We start from the raw sequence: 22,064 nt of genomic DNA, 5'->3' as shown, positions 1-22,064 counted from the left end.
AAGACCTTAGATTATATGACATCTGGAGGGTTAGTAATCCTAACAACCGTGAATATTCATGTTACTCTAGCTCATATAAAACTCACTCACAAATTGATTATTTTTTAATATCTATAGAATTACAACCTCAGGTTAAAAAATGCTGGTATAATAGCATTGTAATTAGTGATCATGCAGCAGTGTCTATGGAAGTCCTTTTGGGAAAGACTGGGTATTGTCCAAAAAGATGGAGACTACAATAATTTTTGTTGAAGGATCCAGACTGTCAAATTTATGGAAACTTCTATACACATGTATTTTGAATTAAATAGGGATGAAACTACAGCTAGTATTAGATGGGAAGCTTTCAAGGTCTACATAAGGGGATAAATTATAAGCTACTCTAGTAACAAAAATAAACAATACAGACAAGAAATACAGTCATTAGAAAAACAAATAAAAAAAATAGAGAGTGAATTCTATCATGACAAAGATCCTAAAAAATTACAAAACCTAAATGCCATGACCGCTAAATATGATAAACTGACAGCTGAGAGAGTGGCTAGGAATTTAATGTGGACTAAACAAGCATATTATGATCAAGGAGAAAAAGATGGCAAATTACTGGTCTGACAACTTAAGAAAATACAGGCTGACAGAACTATTCATAGTATCCAGATGGCAAAACGGCAACTTAACAATTGACCCCACAGAGATAAATGATAATTTTAGAGAATTTTACAAGCTTCTGTACAAATCAGAATATAATGGAAATGAAGAAGCTCAGAACACTTTTCTTGACCAATTACAATTGCAGACATTATCAGAGGAGGATAAAACAATGCTGGATAGTCCACTAACAATAGAGGAACTTTTAGAGGCTATAGGTGACATGATTAGTGGTAAAGCACCTGGACCAGATGGGTTGCCAATAGAATTTTATAAAGAATTTAAAAGTAAATTGGTCCAGCCTCTTCTAGACATGTCATATGATGAGTCATATGAATTGGGAATGTTGCCAGACTCATTGAGAATAGCTACTGTAACTCTTATATTAAAACCTAACAAACCCCCAACTGAATGTTCCTCCTACAGGGGAATACTGTAAGTCTCATGGAATGTGACACTAAGATATTATGTAAGGCTCTTGCCAGGAGACTAGACAAATATTTACCTAAATTAATAACTAATGATCAACAAGGTTTTGTTAGAAATGGACAGGGATATCACAATATCAGGCGGGTCCTGAATATATTATATGAAAAACATAACACTAAAGACACTGCAATGTTATCTCTAGATGCACAACAAGCATTTGATAGAATAGAATGGAACTATCTCCTAGAATTACTTCCAAGATATGGGTCCGGTAAGTCATTCCTCCAATGGATTCGACTACTATATACAAATCCTACAGCACAAATTCTAACTAATGACAATGTTTCAAAACCATTTAACCTACAGCAATCAACCAGACAGGGATGCCCTTTATCACCACTACTTTTTACATTAGCAATAGAAGCTCTGGCTGTAGCGGCGAGAACACATGAAGGTATATCAGGCATAAGAATTGGAGGAAGAGAACACCTTATTTCTTTATTTGCAGATGACATTTTTGACAGATTTAAACAAGAGCATCCAAAACCTGACAAGATTATTAGAAGACTTTGGAAAATTTTCTGGTTATGAAATTAATAATTCTAAATCTGTATGTTTCTTAATGAGGAAGAGAGGAAGAACCCCACAGTAACAACACCTTTTACAACAACTAGTGAAGGTTTCAAATATCTGGGTGTTAAATTACTCCAGATCTCAATAAAATAATCTCATCAAACTACGACCCCTTGATAGATCAGGTCACCCAATTATTAAACCGATGGTCTGGATGTGAGTCGAGCAATGCCTTTAGGAGGGTTAATTGTAGAAAAGCTGCTGGACCGGATGGAATTTCTAACAGGGTTTTGAAATCCTGCGCTGCTCAGTTAGCTCCTGTGTTCACTTATATCTTTAACACAGCATTGGCTCAAGAGACAGTTCCTACTTGCCTCAAGCAGTCTGTTATTGTTCCAGTACCGAAAAACAAAAGTCCATCATGTCTGAATGACTACCGCCCAGTAGCCCTGACGTCTACAGTGATGAAGTGTTTTGAGAAGCTTGTGAAAAACATTATCTGCTCATCCCTCCCTGCCTCCTTCGACCCCCTCCAATTTGCTTACAGAGCCAACAGGTCTACAGAGGATGCCATCTCAAACCTCATGCACACCACCTTAACTCACCTCGAGGAGGGGAATGGGAATTATGTGAGGATGCTGTTCATTGACTTTAGTTCAGCATTCAATACGATAGTACCTCTCACCTTGGTCACAAAGATGAAGGCCTTAGGACTGAACACCACCCTGTGTCACTGGATATTTGACTTTCTCACCGTTCACAAATGGTTAGAGTGGGGGGTCTGACATCTGACACATTGACCATCAGCACTGGTGCTCCCCAAGGTTGTGTTTTGAGTCCACTGCTGTACAACATCTACACACATGACTGCAAAGCCAACAGTAGTCATACCTCCATCATCAAGTTTGCAGATGACACAGTGATCTTGGGCCTGATTAGTAACAACAATGAACAGCTCTACTTGGATCAGGTTGATGAGGTGGCACAGTGGTGTCAATCTAACAGCTTGACACTGAATGTCAATAAAACCAAGGAAATGGTAGTGCTCAGCTGAACGTACTATAAGAACTCAACTCCCTGGTCTACAAGATATCTATTCCAGAAGAGTACTCCTAAGAGCCCAAAAGATCCTGAAGGACTCTTCTCATCCTAACAATGGATTATTCCTACCGTTGAAATCAAGAAGACGCCTATGTAGTCACAAAGCCAGAACTGAGAGACTCAGGAGAAGTTTTTATCCCCAGGCCATCCGAACTCTGAACTCACACTATACTGACTTTGCACACATTCACTCCTCAGCACTCTCAAACATTTTTCAACTCTGAACTCCCACTATACTGACTTTGCACTCATTCACTCCTCAGCACTCATGACCCCCCCCCCCCCCCACACACACACACCTACATGACTTTTAGCACTTTTACATCCCTCTCCCTATGCTACAGACTTTTTATTTATTTTCTTATTTCATCACACGTCAAAACACACACACACACACACACATCTGACTTTCTCCAACTTTTGCACATCTCCACAGAACTTTTTATTTATTATTTTTGATTTCTCCTCCATTTATCTACCCATGTCCTTGATTGCCTAGCCTTTCTGCCCCCATCCCCAACACACACAAAAAAACACACACACACACACTTACATCATCACTGTCATCACCACACATACTGTACATACCGCACACTGGTTGCTACAGTAAGCCTCCTCTACATACTTGCTGCACATTGCCCCCCCCTACATACACAGCACATTGTCTTCAGGATCTTCTCCAACACACATCCTCTACATACTTACAGCACACTGCCCCCACCTACCCACACACACACTACACACACACACAGTCACTGCTCCACTCCCCTCCCGCCCACACACACATCTTTACTGTCATCACTCACATACATCATACATACAGTACTCTGCTTGCAATAGTAAGTCCCTTCACCATACTTGCAGTACACTGCCCCCCCCCTCTCTCCCCTACATACACAGCACATTATTTCATCAGGGAGCTTCTCCAACACACATCCCGAACATACTTACAGCACACTGACCCCCAATACACAGCACATTGTCTCATGAGGAAGCTTCTCCAACACCATATTGCACACTGCCCTCTCCCCACCTACGCAGCACACTATCCCTCTCCCTTTGTCCCCAACACACACACCAAGACCCCTGGCACTTGGGTTAGCCCCTTGAGCCGTGGATCTGCCCAAGGTTTCTTCCTTGGTAAGGGAGTTTTTCCTTGCCCCTGTTGCTCTTGGGTGCTCCTTGTTGGTGCCCCCATCCCAATCCTCCCCCCACCTTTCTTATGCAGCCCTTGCCACTTAATCTACTAAACCCCTCTTCTACTGCACTTTTTTTACCCCCCATAAATGCACAAATAGGCTGACACCAGACATAATTTCACTGCATTTCTTACTTTCTTACTAGAGGAGGCTTACTTAGTAACTATATCAGGGTTCGTACAGGTGCTTGAAATCCTTGAAAATGCTTGAATTTTAATGTTGCATTGAACTCGACATTTCGAGAATAAAGTTGAAATATCATATCTACTTTAATCTCGACGTGTCGACTTTAAAGTCGACATGCTGACATTAAACTCGCAATAGGTCCTACTGTTTAAACATAGCCTACACAGTTTAAGCTATGTAGCCTACACTAATACACAGTATATTACATGAAAAATGGGCTTCAAATAGGTGTTATTTCAGATAGATTGCAGATATTTAGATAGATTGCGTCTTGTCTGTTAACTATCATTGCCGTCATCGTGAAGTGCTGTCTCGGGTTTATGGTACTATGCCGTTTAGGCTAAATAGCTAGAAAAATATATGTATCCAATGATATAATGTTTCTATACAAAATGTTATTTCACTCTGTTTTACGTGGTTAAGGCTACTGCACATCCAAATAACTGCCCTTCATGACCCACGGGAAACTGCTTTTCCATGTCTCACCTGCAATAGCCTATAGGAGGCTAGAAACACAGGTATAGCCTAAGCATATATACTATTTTAATCCCGTGAGAGAATATGTGTGCATGCACTTTATTTATGCACTTTGTGTGCATATGTGTGCAAGTAGGCTACTAGCCTACATGGGGTGGTCGGGAGGACAGCTTAATTTGTCCCTCCATAGACATTTAGCAATGGGCTGTTTTGCATCCATTACAAACAAGCAACGTGAAAGTCTAGGATTGGGGAGAGCGCCTAGTATGCCTCTAGTGCATAAGCATGAAGTTGAACATTTAGATGCAACAACTAAATGTTTAGAACAATACTTTAATAATAGGCCTACAATAAATAAATAAACCGCTATGACGTTTAGGCTACTTTTGACCATCGCATTTATCGCCTGTAACTCCGTGATAAGGACCTAACAGCAAAGTATTTGGCTGAGCAACGTAGGTTAATATGTTCTATGTTTTGTCCACATGATATAGGCCTATGTCTAATCATTGTTGCACTCGAACACTCTGAATCATTGTTGCACTTGTTGCATAGTTTCATTCGTCCTCCCTTTCAATCGTCCCGAGCGGTCGTTCTCTCTCAAACTAACTTTATTCTCAAAATGTTGAGTTTAATGTCGACATCGTCGAGATTAAAGTCGACATGATATTTCAACTTTATTCTCGAAATGTTGAGTTTAATGTCGACATGGCGACATTAAAGTCGATACGTCAAGATTAAAGTCGATATTACATTTCAACTTTATTCTCGAAATGTCGAGTTTAATGTTGACATGGCGACTTTAAAGTCGACATGTCGAGTTTAATCTCGTCATGGCAAAAATATTTTTTTCCTTCATGTGTGGCCCTAATACTCCGTCGTACGGAGATGACCATCAACATGAAGTGAGGTTGCCTTTTCAATGAGCGTTGGTTAGAAAACAGCTATTTCGGACTGCTGAACAGAAATCATGTAGGCCTAGGGTCTTACAGATGCATTGCTAGCTAGGTCGCCATTAAAGCTAACATATTATTGAATAGGCTACTTAGCTCCAATCATTGGAAGACAAGGAAAAAGTTAGGTTGAAGAGGGAGACGAAACTTTATGGCATGTGAATGCAAAACCGCACCAGTCATGTCTATGGCCGTATCTACCATAGAGGTCCCCTTTCTTTCTTCAAATTTCGTTTTATTCATTAACTAAAAATAGCCGACAAGACAATTATCCTTGCATCAACGCAGCGTCACACAACACATAGTTGTAGATATACCTCTGACATGTCAAAACGAAAGTAGAGTTGACTGCTATCGCGGAGCTATGTCTTAACTAACGACGCAACACAGTGTCTCACGCAGCTCAAATAAACTTCAATACCCACAAATCCATTGTCCAAAATAAATAATCGTCAGACCTGAACAAAGGCTGACTTCAAGGCCTACTCAAAATGTTATGCTGAAATTCAGTGGAGTTGCAGCTAGCTAACCTGCACTGATAGTAGCCTAGATAGTAGATAATAGTAGATATTTATATGGATATTATCTAAGCATGATATTGATTATCGGTCAGTTATTTACACAGGAGACGGGAGAAGGGAAATCAGGCAGAAAGGTGGAAATGAGGAGAAAGAGTTAGGAGAAGGGAGGGAAATAATAGGCAAAGGGCCCTCACAAGTGAGTGAGAGACAAGATGTGACACTCACTGTGTCAGAAGGTACAAGCTCCGCAGCCTATGACCCTGCAATTTATAAATGCAACATTCACTACTCTGATGAGGACAAGCAGAGCATTCTTAAATAAAGATGGAGCAGAGATCAGTATAAATATCCTCAAAACCAATTGGAGAAAATGCTCTTGAAATATACAGGTGCATCTAAAAAAGTAGAATATTGTGGAAAAGTGTGTTGGTTTAAGTTATAAACAAAACATGTTATAAACTGAACAAATGTTTCTACGTCATACGGCAAAATGATCATGATAGCCTTTACATTACAGCCCTCTAAGTCTTTCATAGGCATAAATAGGCTACTTTGCTCTTTTATAAATGTACCAAATGCCTAATAGGCTGTATTTCTAAGTGTGATTTATGCTATAATGTATAAATTATATTTATGTAAATGTATCTATTAGTTTCCGCAATATTCACCATAAGTCATCATTTAAGGGGTTATTTTTTAATTTTTTCTTCCTTGGGGGCATGCCCCCGGACCCCCTAGTATTTTTTTTATGGGGCAACATTTCTATCAACACCCATGACCTCGGTATTAGAATCCTGGCTTGGTCATGTCAAACTTCAGCTCAGTTTTGTGGTTTAATGCTTATAGGCCCTACAAGTGGAAAGACATTAAAACACCATGCATATTTGCATATCGTGCCTTTTGGCAAGAAGTTAAATTTATCCAATTATATGACAACTCAGTCATCTTTACGTCACCCAACGTCACATCTCCGCATTGCTAGCCTACTGGTTGGTAGCTCATGATAACAAATGTAGGCCTGTCTGCATGCCGTTGTAGGCAAGAAAGAGACATAATCAGTCTTGACTGTCATGAAAGAGCAGCCTTAACATTAGTTTGAGTTCACATATTCAGCAAAGAATAGTTATTTGTTGGGTGATTATTTTCTTTTCTTATTTTATTTATTTATTTATTTTTGGTATATTGACTCAGCCAGTTAGATAGCAAGCAAAGTCTACTTCCAGACAGGTGACACATTTTTAAGTTTTCCTTTAATTTCTTTTCCTGCTATTAAGAAACACAATTTTGTCTGTTAAAAGATAAAAAAGTGAAAATCATTTTGAGTTAGTATATTCGTATAATGTCATTTGCCACCGCTGTAAAGTGCTGGAAAAGCTTGAAAATTGACCTTGAAAGTGCTTGAAAAGTGCTTGAATTTGATCTTGGAATAGGTGTACGAACCCTGTATATGCATGTGACAAACTTCCTTGTATCCTTGGTTTGCCTTTACTATGATGGGGCGAATTAATGTTATAAAAATGTCAATTTTACCTAAATTTCTGTATCTTTTCCAAACACTTCTTCTACCATTACCAACATTATTTTATGATAATTTAGCTAAGTTGTTTAATCAGTTTATCTGGAACAACAGGAAAGTGAGACTTCGCCTAAAACTGCTATATCCGCCATATGAGAGAGGGGGACTGCAGTTTCCAAATCTCAGGTGGTACTATATGGTTGCCCAGTTAACATCAGCTACACATTATTTTTGTGCATCACCTCCATCTTGGGTAAGCATTGAAAGAGAATCCGTTCCATTGTCCTTACATAGCTATATATATTCCTCAGATGAAAAAAGACTGAAAAAACAAACAAAAATCCCTTCCTGAAAAACACAATTTTAGTGTGGCATGCTGCACACAAACACATGGGGGACTCTCCAGTAATCTCTCAATTCACCCCAATCTGGGGTAATGAACAGTTCACTCCTGGTAAAAAAGATGGGGGGTTTAAATTATGGCATGCAAAAGGTAAACAGAGAGTGATAGATTTATATATGGAGTGTTGCTAACCTTCAGACAATTGTGTGAAAAATATCAAATCCCTTCAAAGCATTTCTATAAATATCTGCAGTTAAAACATTTAATCTCATCCAGATACAAAGCGATTACACACGTCCCACCATTATCAAAAATAGTCTCCCTCAAAAATAGTCTAGTTTCCCTCCGTATGGGAAGGAAACGCCTACTTTCTATCTATTATAACTTGCATATATCTACTTCTAAAGAATCTGCAGTGGACAGGTTAAACGCCTGGAAAGATGACATACAAGAAGACATAACTGAAGTGGATTGGAAGGCGGCCTGTTTAAAGGCACAAGTACAGACAATAAATACAAGGTCTAAACTCCTCCAATATAAATGGTTAATGAGAACATATATGACCCCTGTCAAACTTCATCATATGTCTGGCAACATTCCAGACACTTGAAGTAAATGTAAAGATAACAAGGGAACCCTTTTTCATTGTTTGTGGGAATGTCCATTGATTCAGAAGTTTTGGAAAGATGTTATAAATTCTCTGTCAGAGACCTTTCATCTCAACGTATCACTGAATGCTAAGCTATGTGTACTTGGAATCTATCCATTGAACTTTATACAAATGCAAAGAAAGACTAGACTGGTGGACTTTGGACTTCTACAAGCCTGGAGGGTGATTGCACTTAATTGGAAAAGTGTAGAGGCTCCTTCAATGAAACATTGGGTAAAGGAGCTTTCCGAGTGCCTTGGTCTGGAAAGACTAACATATATTGCTAAGGGAAAACAGAAAGAGTTTCATCATCTCTGGGAACCATATATGAGCATTATGGAGTCTGAGATGTAATGTTTATTTATCCTAAGTTGTTCTGTATCTTTTTATGTTTTATTTATTATTATATTTTTAAGTGGGATCCTTATTACATTGGAGTACTTGATTTCAAATGTATATATTTCTAAGCTGTTAAGTTGTACATAATGTGGAATTTGCAAGTTTAGCCTAGGTGTGTGTGTATGTGTGTGTGTGGGGGGGAATATATATATTGGGGGAAAAAAAAAACTCTATAGTCACGAATTTGATCGTGTTAGTATGAATATATGTTGTAGTATGTGATTCCTACAGTGTAAAAAAACATACTAACGTCTTAGAAACGTTGTAAAATTATTGAAATAGAAAGCCACCGCTATGGTGATAACTATGATTAGACTGATTTGTTTAGATCCAGTGATATCGCTGCCTTGACAACGCTACGTCATGGCTTCCATACTCTATTCTACACTATGAATGAATAGAATGTTCGTGTTGGTAATTCAATACAGTACGTGGAGTGATGACTAGCAGTAAAAAGTCTTGATGACTCATAGAATGCCTCTTGTCCAATCAAAAATTAATAAATAGCTCGACCATACCTAACTGTTGTATAAGATTGTTTTAACCCCAATAGAATTCAAACGCGCAGCAGCAGCAGGCAATGACACCTCCGGGGTTCCATAGGTGTGCAAAACTGAAGGCAGTTTAAAATTGAGGAGGTAAGCACTTGGTGGTAACATGACGCGACTAAATCAAGGTAGGTGAGGGAGGTAAGATCTGGCTGTAGTTGGTGATTAACAAGCTAGCTAACAAACGTAAGTCTGTTAAAAGTAAAATGCCCAGTGATGGACTGTGATCAGAAAAACGGCCCTGGCATTTGCAACACACTGGCCCTATTTTCAAACCCAACAATGTGTTAGAAAGTGTAATAAGACTAACGGAAAATGAAACATGGCAATTTTCTAGGCTGATTTGACATGGAACTATACGGTCATTCTGGCGTAATAATCAAGGAATGTTGCGAACGTACAGCACAATATCACGGCAGCACCTGAAAATAGTCCCCGGCTATAACTCGCAACGTTTCCTTCTCCAGTCTTATTACACTTTCTAACTTGAGAAGAGAGAAGTTTTAAATAGGAAAACTACCGGAAATCGTGGTCATTTTTAAGCGTGATGCTAGCGGGTGAGAAAAGCTGGAGCTAAAAGTGGTATCGCCAGACTCAGAGAACGGCTGGGTTAACTGAAGAAAGGTAAAACTTAATTCTTTAACTCAAGGGGAGGTGGGCCCCAGCTGTAGCGCAACTGGCTGGGGCACCTGCACCGTACGCCGGCGACCCGGGTTCGATTCCCGCCCCGTGGTCCTTTCTGGATCCCACCGCGACTCTCTCTCCCACTCGCTTCCTGTCATTCTCCACTATCCTGTCAAATTAAAGGCATAAAAAGCCCCCAAAAAAAAAAAACAAGGGGTGGTGGAAAATGAGAACTAGGTGGGATACTTTGGAATTGTATTTCCCCAAATGGTGGTGTATCCCTTTATGTCCCGCTTGTGTGGCTGAAGATTCGGGGGAGATGGTATAAAAGGGTCTGAGCTTCCTTTGTCTTCAAATCTTGAGGGTGTGGCTACCTGATGGTCTATGGTACTGTAATAAAGCTGTCTGTTGAATTTCAAGCATCACCAAAATGATTCAGTTTTTATACGACACTGGGTATAGGCTTTATTGGCCTATGCAACAAAACTAATATTACATTCTACATTCCATGAGAGGTTTTCCATTTAGACTATCAATATAGCCTAGAAAAAAAACAGAAAGGGAAAAGACAAGAGAAAGGAGCCACCTACATGGTTTGGTTAAAAATATTTTAATTTGAGCATGTTAAGAATTTAAAATGTAATTCCTTAACATACTTAAATACCCTATACCACTCATTTGATTTGTAACTGTATTTTAATAGTTACTGATATTTTGTATTTTAAATAGTCATGCAGTCAATTTAAATGGAGAAAAAAGTCATTCTGCATTCTTTGGCATGATTGGCATCATTGTGTGTACCACACCAGAAAATGCAAAGGAGATCAAAGAGAAGTGCATAAACAAGCATGATAAAGATAAAGGCTATCATCTCCAAGCACCACCGTGCTCCAGTGTCTACAGTTGCAACAGCTACATTATTTAGAAGTTTATGGTCCATGGGACTGTACCCAACCTTCATGGATGTGGTAAGAGGAAAATTGACCCTAGGCTGAACAGGAGTGAATGAGTGAAATTAGCGCAGGCCTCGACCTTCTCCTAGTGTCCACAACCTACGAAAGGCTAACATGATTGGTCACATGCAGCCAATTTCAACCTTGCTTTTTAAAAAGAATGCCTATGGCCTTGATGAGAACAATCCTTTTCCTGGCAAAAAAACATGAACACATATAGCGGGAACATCCTTGAGCTGGACGGGAGGGAGGTTTGGTAACCAGTTGGTACGTAACTGTGCCGTATAGGAAAACCTCCCTTCCCATGCCTTAAGAGACTAGGTGATACTAGCAGCCTGGGCTTTTAGCTCACTCTCTAGCCCTTAAGGCCCACAATCCATGGTGTTGCAAGTTGATTTTGACTCCAGGCAAGTGCAGGGCTGAACCGCACTGTCAACACAATGTACATTCATCTAATTTCAGATACCTGGAACTTGAGCCCATTGAGTCCACATTTTGCGTTCTATGTCTTCTGATTAATTTTACCGTCTCCTTTATAGTTGGACAGTGTACTTGAAACTGACCATACCTGCGCTGGTGTTGACTGCCCTTTACCATGCCTTAGTTATGCTGCTATAGCATAGTGCTGTCTTGGACTTGTCATGCCGTACAACCTCTCCTCTCCCCTTCCCTCTCTCTCTCTCAACTCTCACTCTGCCTATTCCCACTATGGTATAACACTATTAACCATTTTGATTTATATTAATACTAACCCACTCTATCTCTCTCTCTCTCTATTCCCCCTTACCTCATTTGTGAGGTATACAATTACCAGTCATCAGCCATCCTTGTGTTTGGCCCTCATCTCACTCATCTCACCTGAAGTCTCATCCCTACGACTGCCCTATCATCACCTATTGCTGACCCCTGCAATTATTGAAGTTATTTTTAATCAAAGGCTCTGCAAAATGAACAAATGTAAATCAGCTTGAACAGAATTTCTTGTACACTTTGCCATCATGTATTTTACCTTCATTGCATCTTGAATGTGGTCCTGTCTGACCACCTCTGCAGAGCGATCCATGTAACATTTCAGGCAGCGAATCAGCTCCCTGCATACACAAACATAAACTATGCTCAACAATTTAGAATTAAAATGTTTACATAATAATGAAGATGATGCCATTCTTAAAATCCAGAATTAAAATATATTAAGATGAGATGAGAGAAAATTCCCTGTGCTACTGTTCATCACTTACTTATAGGCCAGGGCTCCAGCAAAGTGCTTTTGGATGTAAGTGTCCATAACAGGCCGAAAGTGGTAGTATTTGCTATCACGCAGCAGATTGATTATGAACACCTGCAACAAGATTGATAAATTTCATTACGAGGGTCAGGCAGTTGAACAATAAACTGGTGTTTGGAGGAAAAGAGCAACGTCAAGTGAGTATAAGTATAGATACTCTTTTGATCTCTCTATTTTGGTCTCTGCATTTATCCCAATCCATGAATTAGTGAAACACACTCAGCACACAGTGAGGTGAAGCACACACTAATCCCGACGCAGTGAGCTGCCTGCTACAGCGGCGCTCGGGGAGCAGTGAGTGGTGTGGTGCCTTGCTCAAGGGCACTTCAGCCATTCCTACTGGTCGGGGTTCGAACCGGTAACCATCCGGTCACAAGTCCGAAGTGCTAACCAGTAGGCCACGGCTGCACGCAGGCATGCGGCATCTTTACTGTTAAAAGCAATCACTCTTTTTTACAGGATCTCTCAAGGACACAATAACAAAATGCAGTTGCAACATTCTGATATTGTTGTAAATTTTAAGTTGTCATACACCTTTATACGGATAATGTTATGAACAGCTAAACTAGGTGGGATACTTTGGAAGCGTAGTAATGAAATTGGCTTAAACCAACTAACTTACAGCATGTGTTAAATACACCTAACATCTATACCAAGATCTACATCACTTTGCTTGCCATCTGATCCAGCACAGCTTAATGAAGATAAATATGTTACCATAGCCCGTCCTATATTAACAATTCTCTGATTTGACCTTTATACTGCCCATTTACAAATATATATCCGCGTATCAAATTAAAGGAAGATCCGGAGTTAAAGGGGAAATCCGGTGTAAAATGGATTTTGGATATGCTTAGCATGATGACGAGTTCGAACATTTGTTGGGGAGCAAAAAAACGCTAATCCGATGCATTCTAAACTAGCCTGTTTTTAGCCGATGCATCCAAAATGCTAACACTGGTAGCGATAGGGCATTTCTCATTGTAAAAAGATCGCTAATTTTAAACCATTTACTAGGCTCAAAGTAAGGCCGACACTTCTTTGAGTTTTTCAAGTAATCAAGCTTTTTTGGTTGTTTCTGTTAAAACATCTAGCTTTTACTTAAGTACACATGTTAGCTAGCTTTATCTGGAATCTGGAGCATTGTTGTAGAATTCTATTGGGGTATAGTCAAGTCAAGTCAACTTTATTTAAATAGTGCATTTCATACACAGAGATCATTCAATGTGCTTTACGTAAACAAAAGCAAACAGGAATAGCTGATAAAAAGCATAGAAGGCCAATAGTCAAAGAATAGTTTAAAAAGTATAATAATAAAAGATAGACACAATAAAACACACAAGGTAATAGTACATTAGTAATAGTAATTTAAAAGTGTTTAAAAAGTAATAATTAAAACATAAAAAACAACATAGAATGATTATACTAGTCAAGAACCCAGTGTACAGCAGCACTCTATGAAGATTCTTGAAGTAGTTCCAAACTGTGCGCGCACAGGGCCAAAATGGCCAACCACAGGGTTCGATAGTCCCCCAAGCACCCAAATAGTTAACACTCAGGGCCAGATGTACGTACATTTGCGAACGTAGCGTTATCAGCGTCATGGACAAACCGCAGATTGCGAACGCTGTCAGACCCAAGTTTCAAACAAAATCTAACCAAGTGTTATTAATCTTATATCCAGATAAAGAAAAATAGTTGGTATTGTTTTCAGTATAAAGAGACTTACCTAGCGCTTTCTTGTGAAATCATTTGACTTAATTAAAAAAAAATTGACTTATTTTAAGACATCTCATCTTGAAAACAGTGCGTTAAGCAAATTTGTCCTAAAAACAAGCACATTTGTCTGCCAGTGCGTTGAGCAAATTTGTCTCGATAAGACTCCTTAAAATAAGTTAAAGTCTTCTTAAATTAAGTCAAAATGATCTTTTGAGAGGGCGCTAGGTAAGTCTTTGCATACTAAAAACAATAGTAGATTCTAATCTTTTAGAATAGAAAGATTTTTAATCTTAATATAAGATCAATAACACTTGGTTAGAATTCATTTTTTGCAGTGTACTCAACTATTTAACTGTTCAGCCATTCCAACTGTCAGTTGTCATCAAGTATTACTCCCGCCAACTGTTTCCTCTGCACACAACTGTTTCAAAATAAAAGTCCTCAAGATGATGATTCACTATTAAATAATTTAAATATTTAAACTACTCAACTATTTAACTGTTCAGTCATTCCAACTGTCAGTTATCATCAACTATGCCTTCAGCCAACTATAATAAACCACCACCTTCCTAGCAACCAACATAGCAACCATTGAAACAAAGCATCTATGTCAGATTCCATAGCAACCAGAGCGAGCGAGGAGCGGAGCGGATGGAATTTTGTTACTAACAATGTAGAGCAAGAACAGCCATGTGGTGACACTGTTCTATTAAAAGATTAATTTTGGAATTTAAGAAGACACATTTTATGGAAACATGAGTGTGCTACGGAGAGCAAAGAAAAATGTGAGCAATTTGAATATACTTCATAACAAGTAAAGCTGAATACTAAGCCTTGGATGCTAAGCCTGTATTATTTAGGCAATTAATCCCACTGATTCCTTTAGTTTTAGACATATGTGTATTCGCTAGTTGCATAAATAGAATGTTGCCGATATCCGGGTTGATTCCGGTAAGCAAGGCCACTTCCGTTCACTTCATTTCTAAAGATTCCAATCGCCCATGAAGATGGCGCTGTTTTATACGAATACGAAAAACTTTATTATCCACAAAGTGGAAATTTGTCTTTAGTTTCACCATACAGCACACAGGACAGACAAGCACCACACATTCAGTTTCATAAGCACTGCATGTCATATAAAATACAGATAAGCCTGGCTAGTCAATAAATACCAGTCAATAAATAAGTAGGCCTAAGCAACCCATGCATGCTAGGCTAGCTAATAAATATAATAAATAAATGACTTAAAAATAACTGAAGTACTTCCAGTACTGTTTATTGCCCTGATACCATTGGGGACAAAAGAATTTCTAAAAATATTCTTACTGGTGTTAGGCACCCTATAGCGCCTGCCTGAGGGGAGAAGCTCAAATTCACTGTATAATGGATGGGAGGGGTCACTGATGATTTTTCTGACTTTACTTAAGGTGTTCTCTTTGTAGATTATGCTCAGTTGCTTTTGTGGCTTCCCTATAATCTTTGAGGCCATGTTCACTATTTTCTGAAGTTTGCTTCTCCACTTGGCATTTAGGTTACCATACCACATAATCATATTAAAGGACAAAATGCTCTCAACTAGGTTTTTATACACTATTAGGAGGATGTCCTAATTGACACCAAAGTTATTAAGCCTCCGAATTAGGTAAAGGCGCTGGGAGCACTTTTTAAAAATAAACTCAGTGTTTTCCCTAAACCTCAATTTGCTATCTATAAAAGTCCCCAGATATGTAAAATAAGACACAAATTCAACTGCTTGCCCCTTAATGATAACTGGAAGTGGCTGGTCTTTATCATTTTGCAGAATAAGTTCTTTTGTCTTTGTGACATTTATTTCTAAAAAGCTACTTTGACACCAATGTTGAAGAGATTTTGCATGGTGGATATAGGCTTGTTCTCTCTCCAAGTCTCCCCTTCTTAATAGACCAATCAGAGCCATGTCGTCTGCATATCACTGCACTCTCAACACAGAGGAAGGCGAAAAAACTCCCAAACACTTTAAAGGAGAAAAAATTCCTTCCTTGCCCTCTTAGTAGAGTTGGATGTCTCGAGACCGGTCTTGGTCTCGAGACGAGACCACTTTTACGACCGTCTTTGGTCTTGGTCTTGGTCTCGGATCCCTCAGTCTTGTCTTGGTCTCATTGTATTGGTCTTGCGGTCTCAGGTTGACATAGTGGTTCATTGAGTAGAAATACTGTATATCACTGGACTTGAAGAGTCATCTTACAAAGATGGAAGTGCATATGCCTCAGCTCGTAAATGCAAGCGCCAGCGTAGTTCTGCTGGGAAGACTCCAATACGTCACTTATTCATTCATTACCTCTAACCAATCGGCCGTCCCAACTGTCTTTATAATGAACCGGGTCACGTACCTGTCTTGCTGCTTTCAGATACAGACTTTGACGTTCTTTTACGACAATTGTCTCTTGTTTCCGTAGTAGCTATGTCGCTCAAAGAGATCGCCTCATTGCCCATCTCTGATTCCGACGATGATGATATGATGTCAAGTTTTATTTCAGTATCCTAAGTTTTATTTCAGTGTCAAGTTTTATTTCAGTAAGTTTTATTTCAGTGTAAGTTTATTTTCCTTTTTCAAATTTATGTTAAGTTCTAATTGAATTAGTATATATTATTTGATTGTTATATTATTATGTCTTATTTGCAGTTTCATTTATGTTAATATTGTACAGCACTTTGTAACTTTGTTTTGAAAAGTGCTATATAAATAAAGATTTTTATTATTATTATTATGATCCCTCCATCTCCTTCCCCGAAGCGCAGGAGCACTCGCGTTCTGGCAAGAGAATCCCCCTGGGCCGGCAGGCTCTCCGTGCAAATTATCAATTTGCTAGAAGGTCGGGGGATTCCTATCCAAAGCGGGACTTCAAGGGAAGACCTCCTCATTATGGCCTCTCAAATACTGGGTAACCCCGCGCCGGACCATCACCCAGACAAACCAACATCACCAGGCCCCGACGTCCAACCTCAGCCTGCAAAGGCAAGCAAGAAATGTCTATCACCTAACCATCAATGTAAAATCACCTATACCTCGACCAGCGAAGAAAACAAACAGAGTCGCAACTGGACCTACGGCTTCTACCTCCTAGGACGGGACTCTCGGCGAGCCAGTGTCTGACCAGATCCTCCAAGCCATCCACGTCCTGTCTCAGTCCGTCAAAGGTCTGGAGACCAGGATGACCATCTTCGAAAACATCGCCTCTGGTCCTTCGACTTCTTCCTCGGCGCCGGCTTCTCAGAATTTCCCAACGGATCCCACCGTTCAAAATCAGTCTACTCCCTCAACCACGCTACCGCCCCTTCAAGGTTCATCTGCGGCTGTAATGCCCTCCGCTGCTAAGAGCGTACAACTCTTCAGCCTGGCTACAGCCACTCCAGCCCAGGCCCTCGGTAGGACTTTCATTTCCCCCGCTACGGCGGCTGTTTCTTCTTCATTGCGATCAAAGATCATCCAAGGTGAAGATGTGAATTTGGCTTCCCTACTCTTGCCGTCACCAGCCCGTGATCGTCAATTTGTAGAATGCGGAGACGTCTCAGTCCTGCTTAAATCCACTGACCCCAGATTGCATCGCAATCTTTCATTTGGCGAATTCGTTTTCACTTTTGGCACTTACAGGGATATTCTATGCAACGTCTATCCTGATAGAAGAGAGGAGTTGGACAAATATTTAGCTATGATGGCCGATTTTAGCCAGCGGTATGGAGGGACTCTCTTTTCAAATACCACCTAGCCTTTTCTGCCAAGTCCGCCACTTTCCTATTTCTGCATAACAGCAGGTTGAATTGGGCCGTGACAGACTTTGAACTTTTGGTGAGTCATTTCGGCGGGCACCGCACGATAACCTGCCTCATATGTGGTGCCCATAGCCACACCGCTGCATTCTGCCCCAAGACATATGACCAAAAGCCATCGTCTGCTGTCCCCAGCTCCGATCCTGTAAGCAGTGGGCGCGACAGGCAAGGTCGCCCCTTCATACACTTTAATGGGGAACTCTGTGTAATAACTTCAACGAAGCTGTGTATTCTTTTCGTAATTGTCGTTTTTTGCATGTTTGTTGTTTCTGCAAAGAGCCCCACCCGAAATCAGTCTGCCCCCGATGCACGAGGCCTCCTGTGCGAGGAAAGGCTCCACCAAAGAAATTCTAAGCAGACATCCATCGACCCCCATCAATGTACCAGTCCTCTCACACCTTCTGTCCTCTCATCCAGACCCGTCATTTGCTAATTATTTGCTTTCCCAATTAGGAGTGCTATGTCCAGCCAACCTTCAGTCTGCTCTCACTGAACCCGATGCTGTTTCAAACTTACTGGCTAAAGAAGTGACTCAAAATTTTCATTGGCCCCTTTATACTGTCCCTTCTCTACCTTCAGGATCAACTCTCGGATACCATAGCCAGCATTAATGAGTGCATTCCCCAGCAGCCATTCTCGCTATACTACGCATCCGTCGACAACGTGATTCATCTGATTAAAATAGCAGGCCAAGGAGCGTGGTTAGCAAAAGCAGACATCACAGACAGCTTTAAAGTCATGCCCATCCATCCCGCAGACTGGCATCTCTTCGGGGTCAAATGGGAGTCGAAATTTTACCTCGCTGTTAGATTGACCTTTGGCTGTACAAGCAGCCCCTACATATTTAATTGCCTGTCAGAAGCCTTGTGTTGGATTCTGCTAAATGTGAGCAAACTGCCATTCGTTTTACACCTTTTAGATGATTTTCTGCTAATTGATTTTCCGTCTCGAGACGTCAGTGCTCGACTGCCTAAAGCAAGTGTTCCATTATGTAGGCGTACCCCTCTCCATTGAGAAAACAGAAGGTCCTTGTAAGTCTTGTGTCTTTCGGAATCCTGCTGGATTCAGTGGAAATGCAAGCCTCTTTCCCAAATGAGAAACTAGTCAGGATCAGGTCCATCGCTGAGTCATTTCCAGTCTTCCGACGTGGTTACTAAACGCGAACTCAGTTCATCAAATCTCAATTTCGTGATCATTCCGGTCTCCTTCATTTCTCACCTACTAAATTTGCCGCACTCAGTCATCAAATTAAGTGATCTGGTCTGTCTCGACGAGGGCAGCAGATCCGATCTAAGATTCTGGCCTCATCTTCTGAATAACTGGAACGGCATCTCGTTCTTTTACAATGACGTGCCCGAATCATCAGAGTCACTGGCATTGTACACAGACGCAGCTCCCTCTGTCGGTTTTGGGGGTTTCTACCAAGGGCAATGGTTTGCTGAGAAATGGTCTCCTGATTTCTCCCACTTTGCCCTCGGGTCTGCCTCTTCAGCATTGCATGAGTTGCTTCCAATCGTCATAGCCAGTGTCTTATGGGGCGCCAAATGGTCTCGCAGACGGATCAACATCTTTTGCGACAACGAAGCAGTAGTATGCATTCTTAATAAAGGACGATCCCCATGCAACAAATTTATGTCCCTACTTAGACGGTTAACTTGGCAGTCAGTCATGCATAATTTTATCATTAGTGCAAAACATATCCCAGGCTACCAAAATGTAATCGCTGATGCTCTCTCTCGTTTTCGATTTCAGGAGTTCAGACGGCGCTGCCCAGCTGCCGACCTGGAGCCAATTGTGTGCCCACCTTTCCCAGATCTAATATTGGATTAAAATCACCAATGGCCTCACTGTTAGACAGAGTGAGAGACTACATGGTTAAGGGAATAGCCCCAAGCACTCTCAAAGTTTATAAGTCCGCTTGGACCTGCTTTACTTTATTTTGCCTATCTCTACAATTGCCCGTCTTTCCAATACTCGTTCCAACCGTGTGCGCCTTTATCGTTCACAATTTCGAATCACGTAAAATCAAAGTCTCATCAATTAGAAGGATGTTAGCGGGCATCCAATTTCATGCAAGGCCCTAATTTTCTAAGCCTGTTTTCCGTACCTTCCATACGGTTGCTACTTAAAGGTATAGCTAAAACCACTGTATCTGTTCTGGATCAACGATTTCCTAACACCCCTTCCATTCTTCGCACTTTGGTGTCTAAACTACGGCAGGGGTTATTCACACCTATATTGATATACTTCTAGAAGCTGTTTTTCTGATGGCTTTTATGGCTTCATGCGTTCTGGTGAATTCTGTTCTGACGCTCAGACTTTCAACCCTTCTCGAGACCTCGCATTTTCTGACCTCCGTTTTTCTCTGCACTACTATGCTATCTTTCTGAAACATTCTAAAAGCAGATACATCAGGCTCAGGTACCTCTATTAAAATATGTAAAGTGCTTACTACTTTCTGCCCTTGTTTCTCTATGATTAAGTTCTTAAAACTTCGCCCACATTCTCTAGCTAATTCACCACTATTCATTCTTCCTACTGGACGGCCTTTGTCTAAGCACTGGTTTAGAATCTACCTAACAATGGTGGTGTGGAGTTGTGGCCTCTCGCCTTCACACTATACCGGGCACTCCATTTGTATTGGCGCTGCTACCTCAGCGGCTGAACTAGGATTACCGACTTCATCCATCAAGTTGCTCGGAAGATGGTCCTCATCTGCTTTCGAGTCCTATATAAGACCTGAGGAAGATCATCTCATTCCAGATGCTCAGTTGGCCCTATCAAGAATCAACTAAGGTATACTTACAAATCTGGTGGTGGTTACTTTCGTTGCAATAGGCTACTATAGTCTATGTTCCTTTAACCGACACTAGAGTAAATTAATTTTCCCATAAACAACGCACAGTCAGCACCTTGTATTCTCACTCGTATATTCTTGCACCTTGCACTGCTGCATAAGTTTAGTTAAAATCAAGTAGGCCTAGTCGTCGGCCTATACAACTTCAAACTATTATCCTATATTCAGTGTTCTCATATCGAGTCATCATATCTCTTATGAACTTCATCACTCGTCATCAGGTATCTTCTAGATACCATCAAATCATATGTTTCGGAATCTTCCATCAGGCCATCTATCATGACCCTGATAAATCTCAGTCTCTCGTCGTATCTAATTACCCTTGACAAACGGCAGTAGTTTGTAGCCTAGTAGTTCACCAATTTCATGTGTAGGCTAACCTTTAGCCATCTGTAATGAGGGAGAACTAGTGAACTGCTAAAACAAACGAAGTGGCAAGGATGTAACGTGTTAGAAGTTACAAGCTGCCACGCAAATAACGGAATACAGGCACACTGGCTACTGAAACAAATTTGAATGACAAACAACTAAGAATAGACAACACGTTGGTTAACAAAATTCCAAGCAACTTCACCAAAAAACCACGAAGGTCAGACTGGAAGCCTGATTTATCAGAAATGTCACGTCAATGTAACATGGCTGCTTGCAATGTTCAAGTGTGATTCACGGGATATTTAGCCTAACGTTACACTGACCTCAGTTCACCATATGCCTCCAGACAAGCAGTAGTGGCTACTCCGTGAGCCTGTTACCATTAACACACCCAATGCGACCAAAAAGTTGTTAGCTAAACAGACAAATAGCAAAACAAGTGCCTTTATCTAGTAGGCCATACATGTTTGTGACATGCATCTCGACATTCAGCAGGAACGAGTGGGCTATACAAACAGCTCTAATACAAAGCAACAAGATAAGAAACATCCCTCCAGTAGTTTCCCCACTTAACCTAGACCTAGGTCTGTAACAAGCAATCATGGGCAGCAAGTTCTGCTTGACCGGTAGTCACTGCGAGAGTAACACCGATGCTGCAACTTCGGCAGGTAGACTGCAAATAAATAACCTGACTGATTGAAGAAGGAGGCGTGGCAAATTCCGTCACGCTCCTCCCGAACTTCCGTTTGTAAAACGCCATATCAAATAGATGTATAATATACACATCAATCGGGTAAAGAAATTGATGTTTTATTGGACCCCAACATAATTGGGTTAAAAGTGAAAAGGTGTAATGTAAACGCTATTCTGTTAAAAAAGAAACGCTACCTATGGTCTGCATTAAA

At 40.5% G+C, this 22,064-nt stretch overlaps 1 protein-coding gene across 4 annotated transcripts in view; it reads right to left on the bottom strand.

Moving 5' to 3' along the window:
* Positions 1–22,064, bottom strand: part of dock3 (dedicator of cytokinesis 3) — a 557,701-nt gene that overhangs the window by 310,728 nt on the left and 224,909 nt on the right. For 3 of the 4 annotated variants that reach the window (XM_048254373.1, XM_048254374.1, XM_048254376.1), the window contains exons 21-22: positions 12,358–12,458; positions 12,129–12,210 (exon numbers count right to left, since the gene is read on the bottom strand). In XM_048254373.1, the coding sequence (XP_048110330.1) occupies positions 12,129–12,210; positions 12,358–12,458 (183 nt within the window). Of the gene's footprint in view, positions 1–11,977; positions 12,026–12,128; positions 12,211–12,357; positions 12,459–22,064 lie in introns of all 4 variants that reach the window. The other variant, XM_048254372.1, reaches the window with a different exon arrangement.

This window comes from Alosa alosa, chromosome 10 (genome assembly GCF_017589495.1).
Source record: "Alosa alosa isolate M-15738 ecotype Scorff River chromosome 10, AALO_Geno_1.1, whole genome shotgun sequence".
Classification (NCBI taxonomy): domain Eukaryota; kingdom Metazoa; phylum Chordata; class Actinopteri; order Clupeiformes; family Clupeidae; genus Alosa; species Alosa alosa.
This window is presented reverse-complemented; position numbering and strand designations above follow the sequence as displayed.